The sequence below is a fragment of the Anolis sagrei genome, chromosome 5, assembly GCF_037176765.1.
Source record: "Anolis sagrei isolate rAnoSag1 chromosome 5, rAnoSag1.mat, whole genome shotgun sequence".
Lineage (NCBI taxonomy): Eukaryota > Metazoa > Chordata > Lepidosauria > Squamata > Dactyloidae > Anolis > Anolis sagrei.
The window spans coordinates 194387789-194400740 of NC_090025.1; the positions used below are offsets into that span (position 1 = coordinate 194387789).

Here is a 12952-nt window from a genome sequence, read left to right on the forward strand (position 1 = left end):
ATCCATGTCTTTAATTTCCTTCTAAAGGAAAGGAGGGATGACGATGATCTAATTTCCCCAGGGAGTTCATTCCACAGGTGAGGGGCCACCATCAAGAAGGCCCAGCTCCTCGTCCCCACCAATCTCACTTGTGATAGAGGCGGGGTTGAGAGCAGGGCCTCCCCGGAAGAACCCCCATGACCAACAGAAGAACCCCCGTGACCAACAGAAAATACTTAAGGCCATCCAATCCTAACTCCCTTCATCGGAGCAAGAAAACGTAATCAAAGCCCTCCTGACAAAGAGCCATACAGCCATAGATAATAGATTGATATATATGATTCACAGACACACATATATATGGATATGACAGATGCAGTATCATAGATTTCTGAGGGACCTCTAAAGAAGGACAATTATATGTTGCATGTTCCAGAGTACGCAAACCAGACAATTTCCACATCATCACTGACAAATAAACAGCAAGAAATACTGTTTACCCACAAGCATAAAGAAATTACATATATTAGAAATCAACACCTTCTCATTATTTTCCAGATCACCAGACTGGGCCACAGCAACGTGTGGCAGGGGATGGCTAGTCATAGAATAGCAGACTTGGAAGAGACCACACAGGTCATCTACTCCACCCCCCTGGAACCTTCAGCCATTTAAAAACCTTTGGCCAGAGGGATTTCTTATGGCTAGAAGAATAGGGTTAAGGGGAGTCATGGATCACCAAGGAAGCCCCACTGTCTAGCTTTGAAGAGGAGGGGAGGGGGGAAATACTTGGCAGTCATCTCCTGGAAAATACTGCCATTAATCTGTTCACAGAAGGCAAGGTATTTTGCAATGGATTAATACTTGTTTGGCAAATGGGGACAGCAACAGGGGGCTCCTACAAAAGCCAAAGGAGCTTGTTTATCCCTTTCTCTGGACCAACATGATAGAAAATGGATTGCCCCAAATGCCAGAGGAAAGTGAAGGCATTTCTACATTGACGTCAGCAAGTTAGACTTTCAACTGCAGAAAAGGAAGAGCTAACCTTCCACCTTGTTGTCTTTGAATGTTCAACTGACTGGGCACATTCAAGATGCTAATGATGTTTATCTTGCCTTGCCTTGATTTGCACCAGCTGTAAATGAGACCAAAGTGTGCTTTGAGGGGGTGTGAGCTGCATGCTATCAATAAATGCAGCACTTTTGTTTAACTAGTCTTAAGTTGAAGAGATTTCTGCCACGTTGATAGGCACACCTTTTCAAAGCGAACCCTGATCAGAACTATTAAAACTGCAATAGAATTAATTTACCAGAGCTGCCACATTAAACTTTGAATGAGAGCCCTCAAAAGCCCTTTAATCATGCTTAATTGCAGTGCCGTAATCTATTTACATTTGATTGTTGCCTTTCCAAAATATTTGTCTTGCAACATATTAAGCCCAAATAAATGAAAGACAAGCCAGGTAGAAATAAGATGAGGGTGGGTCCCTAAGTGTGAGGACAAGTTTGGTGCAAGGGAGTGCTTTGAGGTATGTATGCACCTCCCAGCCACTTCTCAATGTATGGCAGCCGCATTCATTTCATAGGGTTTTCTTTAACAAGGAATATTCAGTGGTGTTTTCACCTGTCCCTTCCAATGAATTAGAGTTATCTACCTAGTTAAGATAAACAGTTCTGGCCCAGATTACCTGTCCAAACGTACAAACCATCACGAAGCTTAAGATCTTCAGGAGAGGCCCTGCTCTCAATCCCACCACTATCGTAAACGCGGTTGGTGGGGATGAGAGACAGGGCCTTCTCGGCAGTGGCCCCCCATCTCTCCCCAGAGACATCAGGTTGGCCACCTCCCTCCTGTCCTTTTGAAGACAACTGAAGACAAAGCTTTGGGACCAGGCGTTTGATTAACGGACAGCGGCAATTGGAAATAAGACATTATTCTGCCCAGATTTGGATTTGGTTTTGACTGGCATGTTTAAAGTAACTGTTTAAATAAATTGTATAATAAGTTTTTAATGTTTTTAATGTATTTTAGACTGTTTTAGGTGTTGATAGCATCGTATGGTGCTTGTGTGAGGCCGCCCTGAGTCCCCCTTCAGGGGGAGAAATTCATGAAGTAAATAAATAATAAAATAAGTTGGCAGTCTCCCATTAACAAGGGCTGACTTTGCTTAGCTTCCAAACACGGATTGGATACCGTGAGGTTGTTTAGGCTCCTTATGTGCTTCCGGATAGGCTTCAATAAAGAGGGAGGAGAATATGGACGCCTTGACGGAGAAAGCGGAGAATGTAGGGAGTGCCACAGCAATAGGGGTGAAGACAGCGGTGGGTGGGAAAGGCCTGAGATGCCTGGCTACACCTGATGGGAGGCACGTACTGCCTTTCAGAGGGCTGCCTCCCAGGTCAGAGTCCGTTTAGTGAACGGATGACACTCAGCCTCAGTTCTTCCACAGCTGGAGAAGAGGACAGATGACCTGAGATATCCTAACAGGAAGCACACGAGCACAACTCCGAGAGAACTGCTGCTGGGTTCTGCCCAGCCCGCCATGATACTCGCTTTTTCTGACTTGAAGGATTGTATATCTGGAGCCCAGATTTTATTTTTATTTTTTAAAAAACAAAGCTGTGAAAACTTTCTTAGGGTAATTAATTTTCTGTGTAGAAGTCATAAAAAGTGAGGCTTTCAAACTTCAGGCAGAATCATGAATTAACGAGGGAGGCAGGCAATGCCTAGGGATCTATTTCCCATAAAGTAGAATTAACGTGGATTTGCAGAGAAGCTGTAAGAGCTCTTTGACTCTGAACTCCAGAGTTACCACTTCACAGAAGAGATGTTTCTCCTTCCCACTCCCAAGACTGAGATCTTGGGATAAAGGGACGAATATAAACATTTTAAGGCTGCGATATCTCCAGAAAAGCAGCAGCAGAGGAGACAACAGTACTTGAAGACCCATTAGAGGTTTTGTCCCTGACCTGTATATCTCTTAAAAAGCCAAGCACTCCACAAACTCTAGTCTCATGATATTTACTTTAGATACATTGCTCAGAGAAAGATAAGGCTACATGCAGGAAAAGTACTGCTCCTTATACTCTGAAGGCAGCTTTGCTCAGACATGCAAACATGCATGTTCAAGAGGTCACATTATAAAGGTCACTACCTTTAGTCACTGTTAATTTTCATTCTGATTTCCTCCAAAGGCTCACTTCTGCACGAAGATGACCTGAACCGAGAACGCTGCATGTTAGTTCCCCTTAAGATGGGGCTCAGTTCGGAAATCACTTTGCTACCACAAAAAGAAGCCTAATGTACATGTGCATGCACGCATATCCAAAGCCACAAATCCACAGGCACCGAGGAGCAGAAGTTTGCTTTCTGAAGTTCTGCACATATGACATTTCACGCAGCATCTGGGATCCATTTCAGAGAGCAGCATCCCCAGCCGAGGGGTCTCCTGCAGCACATTTGGAACTGTACAGATTTATAATGCCTCTTAAATCACTTTTTCATTATGTGCTCAAGACGACACGCAATGCCATGTTTCAAGTCACACATAAAAAAACATGTGTTTAAATACAGTCCTTTGCACACGGCCTAGAATTACAAAACCACCAAACACAAAAATATTGGGCAGCACAATTCTGAGTGCTGATGGCAAAAATGTGCTTTGGCCTTCTGCTGCAAAACAGACAATAGCAAGTCTCCCTGGCAAGGTGATTCCACAGCATGGATGGCACCCAGAAAGACTGGAGAGAATGATGTACTTCTTCATAGAAGCATAGGACAGAGTTCTCTGCCTAAATAGCTTAACATTTATATTAAATACATAGAGGTCAATAAGACAACAGGAAACAAGTGATGAGGATGAATATGGAAAGGCTCAAACAGAGAACAGTTGGCTAAGTTGTGGAATGCCAAATGGATATCTGCTGACAAACTATGCTAGCATTGTGGAAGGCAACCAATTAAATCTGCATTCTGAAAAACTGGCCATTTGAATTACATTTTCCTGGAATAAATGTTTAATAACATTTTCCCATAATAGCATGTATACAGAATTCTTTCTTTTTACCATAGATCATAAGGAAAGCATTGTAATTTTCAGCAAATGAAGCCCACACATAAAAATATCTATACAGAATCCTTCTTTTTACCATGTCCAGGTCAAGCATCTTTTATCTAAATAGCCGAATTGCTCCCAAATCAAAAAATGTCCACATGAGTAGTTGAAATAGTGACATATTTGCTTTTTGGTGGTTCAATGTACAGAAACATATTAATAAAATAATCTCCAAGATCTCTCATTATGTACATATATGTACATAATCTGAAATCCAAATCACTTCTGGCCTCAAGCATTTTGAATAAGGTTTTCTTAACATGTATTACAAAGAAAACATTGTAGTTTTCAGCAAAATGAAAGTTTAAAAGGTAGAAGCAAATGTTTAGAGCCCATATGTTCACAGAGAAGTTTGGAAATGTGCAAAAGGCTTCAAAAAGCAAGATCTTTGTATGATTTATACCAGTATTTAACAAATGGAGTGTCATCATACAAGTCACTTTTACTTTCTCTAGATGCCAGATCTTGAAGGTGGACGACTATGCCTTGGGTCTGAACCTGGGAAACTCACATGGCAGTGGAGCTGGGCAGATCTTGGCAGGGTTAATCTCCGAGTGTTTTAAACAGAAAGCTCTCAAATACACTGAAAGGAACCCAACAGCAGAAAGGGAACAATATGGCCTGCCATAATAAGCCTTTATGATAAGGTGGGCTAGGAGTCTCAGTACTATGTAACAACTTACTCTCCAATACAATCACAATAAGATGTTTTTGGTTACCTTAAGATCAAGGCTACAAATGCTGACAACGTCATCATCTTTCTCCCTCCGTTTCCTCTTCTGCAAAGAAAGAAAACACAAGTTACACAAATTATGACCCAGGCTTTGAAATCCATTGAAGGAAGTGTGCTCTCCTACATATAATAGAGGCTGAAGAATTCAAAACCAATCCCAAAGTTGCCCTCCTTTTTGCAAACAAAGATGTCAACAAGCTGGAGGTATTTCATTCAGACTACTGATGTCATTTGACTTGACCTTACACAGAACTGAAAAGATGTGAACTTTTGTTGCTGCGTCTTCGTTGAGTCATGAGAAGTTTTTTTTTAGAAGAGGAAGAAATCAAGAAAAATTACCATGAAAGTGAATAGCATGCATTAACAAGGTCATTAATTACTGGAATTCAATAAAGAGCTTAGTGAAACAAAACACCTATTCTGATTCCAAATGCCTCGGTAATTTAGTGTTGTGTTTTAAAATGCTATGCACTATGTGGCAATGTAAGTGCCCTCAACCACCCTTCTAGGTTCTACACACCACATTTTTTTCCATTCTGGCCTTGAAAGTTGCCTTCAGGTGACCAAATGAGTCCTTCACTGTCAGGACAGACATATGCCTTCCATTTCTACAGGACTGCCCTATATTTCTGTAGAGCCCTGTTATAAAAATATATATGGATCTGTACTTTCTTCAAAGCAGAAAAGCAGTCATTACAACATTATATGGAGGCTCTTCTAGTACAGCCCTCTTTAAACACAAAACAGTGTTTTTGAGGTTGCATGGGCAATTCAAACAGAGGCAACCCGTGGCACTTGCCTTTCTCTAGGCTGAAATAATATTATAGAGACCAAGTGCCAGTCTTTTCGTTTCCATGTTTCATGGCAGGAGAAAGGAGGGAGAAATGACGCATATAGGAGACAAGAAGAGTAGAGGGCAGACCTCCACAAACACACACATTATGAAGAGGTATCACAGAATCAAACTGAGAAGGTCTTTCCTCCCAAGAATATTACTATCATGCTAACCAGGCATTTGCAAATTATTCACATTTATCTACATGGGAAAAATGGAAAATAGCAAAATTTGCAGTTTCCATCTTTTTCTTGGTGTGTCCCTTACAATAAACCAAAATTGCTCTTTGATTAGAAAATATATAGTTCTTTCAATTCTTCTTTCTTTCCAGCATGCAGGTCCGAGTGCCTTCCAATTCCAGACTCTAAAGGAAGTCCAAAAGTTTGTTTTGAAGACTGGCGAGACTAGTTTAATAGGTCTTGCTTTGGCTAGGCCCTTCGTTCTCTCGCCTCAGTTAAGATCCATACAAGCAGCAGACGTTTTGACAGAAAAGCCAGCTGCTTCGTGTCGACTAAATCAGAAGCAGACTCTTAAAGGAAACCAACAGTATTTCAAATGACTCCAAATAACAATGGCTTATCCAGCTGACCTGTCATTCTCAGGCTGGATGAACAGTTTAAGTCTCCTGAGCTCCGTCCCTTTGGAAAAAAGTCTGCAAAGGGGAAGGAAACTGAATTTTCTTTAGACTCAACAAAGGGTTCTAAAATGATCACTAGCTGCCCTTCTCAAGATAGCAATGAGAGGAGTATTTTTTTAACCTAAAACTAAAGTTCTTAGGAAATGTGTCAATTAGCAAGATTTTTTTGTAAGGACAGAAAATTCCCTCATAAGAGACAGGCTGTTCTATTTCTATGACTAATATTGATTTTTCTCCTCTGTTACATGTATAGTCTACCTCTCGACATCTAATCCCTGTGTTCATTTTATCTCTATTTTATGCTCACAAATTTACGAGACAATTGAGCTGGGACATAACTACCTCAGTGTCATCCCAGGAATGCAATAGCTTAACTGGCACTCGAATTTGGTCTTACAGAGCTAGACTTGATATTCCTCGATTAATCAATGTGGGAAAATGGATGGAAGCAGGAGATACCGAGGTCAGGTTAATCAATAGATTCCATCACTTACAGATTGATCTTGCAACAAACTTAAAACCAGGTGGTCATATTAGGGAAGCCCTGAAGGTTCTCAACCTGTGGTCCTCAAGTTTTTTGGCCTACAACTCTCAGAAATCCCAGCCAGTTTTGTTAGACTTTCTGGAAGTTGAAGGCAAAAACATCTAAGGACCCACAGGTTGAGAACCGCTGTACTACAGGTTCAGTGGGGTGTGAGCTCTTGGCATCTTCAGGAAAATGCAAGACTTAATTACAAAACCCATCAGCCAGTAAACTATATCTGCAGTTTATAATGTACCAAGATCCTGATATTGTTTACTCTTTTCTGCAGAGTCCAAGTTGCTTTAAAACACAAAATCTTAGTAATATCATGAACTGCAGATCCAAACCGGTGTGTAAACAAATTAGCTGTTAACACACCATGCAGAAATAGCATCATAATATCTTTGTTTCGAGACATATCTCAATGAGCAATGCTTATGGAGTCATCCAAACTATTACGAACGACAGCTCTGATTCAACACCAGTTGTCACCATTGTGCCTTCAAATCGTTTTCAACTTATGGTGATCTGCCACAGGGCTTCCTTTGCAAGATTTGTTCAGATGGGGTTTGTCTTCCTCTGAGGCAGAGAGTGTGTGACTTGCACAATGCCACCCATAGGTTTTATGGCTTGGTTCTCCTAGAATCATAGAATCAGAGTTGGAAGAGACCTCATGGGCCATCCAGTCCAACCCCATTCTGCCAAGAAGCAGGAAAAATGCATTCAAAGCACCCCCGACAGATGGCCATCCAGCCTCTGTTTAAAAGCTTCCAAAGATGGAGCCTCCACCACACTCCGGGACAGAGAGTTCCACTGCTGAACGGCTCTCACAGTCTGGACGTTCTTCCTCATGTTCAGATGGAATCTCCTTTCTTGTAGTTTGAAGCCATTGTTCCATGTCCTTGTCGCCAGGGCAGCAGAAAACAAGCTTGCTCCCTCCTCCCTATGATTTCCTCTCACGTATTTATACATGGCACTCATCATGTCTCCTCTCAGCCTTCTCTTCTTCAGGCTAAACATGCCCAGCTCTTTAAGCCGCTCTTCCTAGGGCTTGTTCTCCAGACCCTTGATCATTTTAGTTGCCCTCCTCTGGACACATATCTCTCTTCAATTGTGGAGCCCAGAATTGGACACAGTATTCCAGGTGTGGTCTAACCAAGGCAGAATAGAGCATGGGGAGCATGAGTTCCCTGGATCTAGACACTAGACTCCTATTGATGGAGGCCAAAATCCCATTGGCTTTTTTTGCCGCCGCATCACATTGTTAGCTCATGTTTAACTTGTTGGCCACAAGGACTCCAAGATCTTTTTCACACGTACTGCTCTCGAGCCACGCATCCACCATTCTGTATCTTTGCATTTCATTTTTTCTGCGTAAGTGGAGAATCTTGCATTTGGCACCGTTGAACTTCATTTTGTTAGTTTTGGCCCATCTCTCTAACCTGTTAAGATCATTTTGAATTCTGCACCTATCTTCTGGAGTATTGGCTATCCCTCCCAATTTGGTGTCATCTGCAAACTTGATGACCATGCCTTCTAACCCTTTGTCCAAGTCATTAGTAAAGATGTTGAACAGGACCGGGCCCAGGACGGAACCCTGCGGCACTCCACTCGTCACTTCTTTCCAGGATGAAGAGAAAGCATTGGGGAGAATCACCCTCTGGGTTTGTCCACTTAACCAATTACAGATCCACCTCACCGTAGTTTTGCCTAGCCCACATTGGACTAGTTTCCTTGCCAGAAGGCCATGGGGGTCCTTGTCAAAGGCCTTACTGAAGTCCAGGTACGCTACATCCACGGCATTCCCCACATCTACCCAGCTTGTAACTCTATCGAAAAAAGAGATCAGATTCGTCTGGCATGACTTGTTTTGACTTGTTAGGGTCAAATCCCCTAACACTAGTTGTAATCAAGCAAGGTCAAATGAAGAAATTCCCCAAACCCAGATGGACACCAGCTTTTGATCTTCAGATTCATTTTAATGGAAAAAATGTTTTGTGGGAAGGCTAGAAAGTAAAATGTGAATCTAGCAAGGAAAACATGACGCATAATAAATTCTTATCGACTAATCATTTTATTGGTTTTTGTCGATGAACTTTTCTAGAAGTACAGATTGCACCAGTAAACATGTATAGCAGGCATGGGCCAATACGCTGTTCAGAATTGTGGGAGTTAAAGTCCAAAACACCTGGTGAGCTGAAGTTTGCCCAGACCTGATATATAGGAATCACAGATAAGAGTAGAAACAGGTCTTCATGTGCTTACTGATGGTTGTAATTTATTCTTTACACAGATTTTTGGTTACCTCAATTCTTTAAAAGCCCAGTGCTTTCTGAATTATTTTGTAACAGTCCACTGAGTGTATGGAATGATTGCAAGGGACACACCATGATGCTACTAAGCAGAACAGAGGGAAGCGAATGAGTTTAAAGTGCTGGGGCAATTAATGTTTTGGACTCCCACCAAAAAATGTTATAGGAGCACTGCTTCCCACATTAACAGGTAGAACATGTGGTTCTACAGATGCCCCATTGAGAATGCAAATTCTATCACAATACACAGAAGGAAAAAAAGCCAGCCATAGTATATATTTCAACACATGGAAATATGTTACTGTGCAATGCTCAGGGCTGAAAAAGACAGAATGGCAAACATTGAATAGCTGGTGAAGCTGGTTTGACCACTAAACAGAAAGGGAGAGCCAGCTCTTGTTTGCTACAGCAAAGAACAACCTTAAGAAAACAGGAATATAGCTTGCTTGTTTGTTCAAGATTCTAACTCTTAATTGATACAATTCGATTAGACTATTGGCATTGTGCTCCACATTGTGCTTTTGAAGACAACAAACTAGAGCTAACACAAAATGCAGCAGCTGGATTGAAACATCTTATAGTGCTGGGTTTGATCTATAAAGCCCTATACAGCTCAGGCCCAAATTATCTGAGAGCAGCAGTTGTTGTATTTGCTTTGGCTGCCAATGTGCTTCAAGGAGCTTGTGATGATATTTAAAGCTCTAAGCATTTTGGAACCACAATACTGGAAGAAACACCTCTCCAAAAAAACACCAGAAGAGGCCCTCTTCTGTGTCCAATAGTTGCTTTCAATTGATTTTATCAGTATTTTTCCCATAGAGGTTTTGACGCAGGATTGGATATAAAATTTTTAATAAATCAACCATAAGTTACTCACCAGAGTAAAATCCCAGTGTGTCCCTGGAGTTAGAAATGTGAATGAGCTTCCTCTCCGCAGAGAATACCTGCAGAAAGAAAATATTTTCTTTTTATGAGTATAATACAAGCGGAGCCTGGAGAGTCCTATCAACTTCTATACTTCTTGGAATTTGTATGTTTTTATATTGTAAGTCACTTTGAGTCCGCACGCAGAGAAAGGCGGGGTACAAATATTCTAAATAAATAGACTTCTGCCTTCAATAACATCTGTCAATTGAAAAAGTATACTGAGCAGTCTGTGTAATTTCAGGAGGGAGTCTCACAAGGCTTTCAAGAGACACCTTTGGTGTTGACACAACAGAAAGTTTTCCAGGTGGCTACTCACAGACCATACTACATATCAAGGAGGGGTTACCCGCTCAATTAATATTCTCCTTCTGCCAAGGGCAATGTCTTTTTAATTGGACAGGCCTACATTTTATTATTCCAGTTTGGAATAATCACTATTTCTGTACTATTTTGAAGGTTCAATTAGGACTTCTGGACACGTGACTTCAAATAGCCATTCAGCCCTGGAAACCCCCGGTTGATTTTCGGGAAGTCCTACTCTATCAGTCTTAGAAGAAGGCAAGGAAACCTTACAGGGAAGTTGACTTGAAGGAACACAACAAGAAGGTTTTTTTTTAATTAGTTATTGCAGTAAAGAAGTCCCTCAATCCAGGGGGGTGGTACTGTTTCCTGCCCCTTACAGATTAACTACCTTCTAAGTTGTCATACTTTATGCATTTAGCTATACTTTACACAGTTGCATCTGTTGTTTGCTATTTTGACCCCATTAAGACATGAATTCACCGGCCAAAAGTCACCATTTTTAGATAGGGTGGTTGCAAAGATTAATGGTAGTAGGGAGAAGACAGAAGATATGCTATTTTGGAATTTAGCAGCTTTATAGCAGATTTTTTAAATTTTCTTTAGGACATACCAGACTTTACTGGGAATCCAGATTTTCTTAAAATCTCAGAAGAATAGTATTATATAATTAACCAACAGTTCCAGCTAATTTGACCAGACATTTTAATTATGTACAGGATGTTCTAATGACTAAGAGGCTGTAAGATTTGCATCTTATGCCTCAATTTCCATCGTACTCATGGTGGGCAAAGGCTATGTAAATGATGTTTTAAATTCTGTTGTCTTAAGCAGATGTGTGAATTGTACAGACCTCCAATCCTCATGGAACCCAAAGTACAAAAGGAAGTCTCCAGGGCATCCTTTTAACACATGATGCCCACTGTGATGAACAGCACTGATCACTTCACTCCCCCCTCGAACCATTTTTAAAGTGTTGAATTGACCTTCTGGTCCCATTTTACTTCATCAGAAACCAGAAGTTCTGTTTGGCGGATGACTCTCTATGGCTGCTCACAGTGTTAAAGAGTTTCCTATTGCCATGGCAGATAATTGTGTTGAATACCTTGTTATCTCTAGAACTGGGAAATGACTAAGGCAGTGGATACAATCATCCTCCGATTCCCCTCCAACAGAATAGAGCTATGGAAGCTCCAAGGATGAGGCAGTGTGGAAATGAACTGGGATTGAAACAAAAGCACTGTTAGGGGTTTTATTTTGTTGTGTTTTCTGCCTTTCTCTCAACGCAGGATTCAGGATGGTCCAAAATAAGGAGCAGATCCAGCTCTGCAAATAAAATTGCTTGGATCCGCACTGGCTTGAATACTGTCCAGTAGATATAATCTTTGCACCTTTTTGTCCTGTGTTATTGGATATGTTTAACTTTGTGCAAAGGGAGAAAGTGCTTCACTACAGCAAGCCAGACTTCTCAAAAAAAGATTAAAACCCAGTTATCAACACGTCTCCAATATTCCCTTTTGAGCAGGCTTATGGAACATGTGATGGCCTTTCAACTACAGAGATTCCTAGATGAAATGGATTATTGAAATCTATTTCAATCTGGCTTCAGGCCTGATTATGGAATGGGAGACAGCTTTGGTCACTTTGGTGGATGACCGATACTGGGGAAACTGGCCTGGGAGAGTATGTCCTCCTGGTTCTGCTGGAGATATATATCTTGGCAGGGAATTGGACTGGATGGTCCACGAGGTCTCTCTCTATGATTCTATATATAAACATTAACATAATAATATATTTTAATACCACCTTTCCGAGATGGGAGTGATGTGAGACCTTTTGCTGTAATAGGCATCACTTCACATTTGCTGACAACAGAACTACATTTGTCTTTTACTGTCCACCTCTCTCTTGGAGATCTTTTGGGGAGAGGGGGCGGGGGGGGGGTCTCTCTGCTGCCCTCTTTGTCCTAAATGCTCTAATCAGTGAACCTGGCCAGTTCATTTGATTATCTAAGCCCAGAATATTCACAAACAAGTTATAAAATGCCAAACTTCAATATACAGAGGTCTTGGGAGAACTGTTTAGGCTGTTCCACTATGGCCATATATTCCTGATCTTTGCTTTCTATTTTACAAACCAATACTGATCCATAAGAAGACTTGTTTTTTTCCTCATGGTAGCTAAATTTGCTCAGGAGTCTTTCATAAAGGACCTTATCAAAATCCTTTTGGAAATCCAAGTAAACAGTGTCTACCATTTTGCCCCTAAACACATGCGTACTGACACTCTCAAAAAACCCTGCCCACATGTTGTGGTTCGAGATGATCACTTGGCTTTTATGATGGATAGAATGATATCAGCTTCTTTCTTACTATCACCCAGGAGAAGAACCCTGGGCTAGAAACATTTGCAGGACTGAAGAGTGGGCTAGTTGTGGATGGGAGGTTGGTAGTTCCTCAAGCTCTCTATAATTCTTCATGGGAGTGAATAAGGGCAGCTTTGTTTCAAAGATCCCACATAATTTTGCCTCAAAAGGCAACAGTTCATCAGAGTGACACTAAAGATCCAATCCCATGCATGCATACTGAAATT

General features: G+C 41.3%; 1 protein-coding gene across 1 annotated transcript in view; it reads right to left on the reverse strand.

The window, feature by feature from the left end:
• The window catches only part of NET1 (neuroepithelial cell transforming 1), a 97574-nt gene that overhangs the window by 58482 nt on the left and 26140 nt on the right, over positions 1 to 12952 (reverse strand). The window contains exons 2-3 of the mRNA XM_060776392.2: positions 10011 to 10077; positions 4813 to 4872 (exon numbers count right to left, since the gene is read on the reverse strand). Of these exons, the coding sequence (XP_060632375.2) occupies positions 4813 to 4872; positions 10011 to 10077 (127 nt within the window). The remainder of the gene's footprint in view (positions 1 to 4812; positions 4873 to 10010; positions 10078 to 12952) is intronic.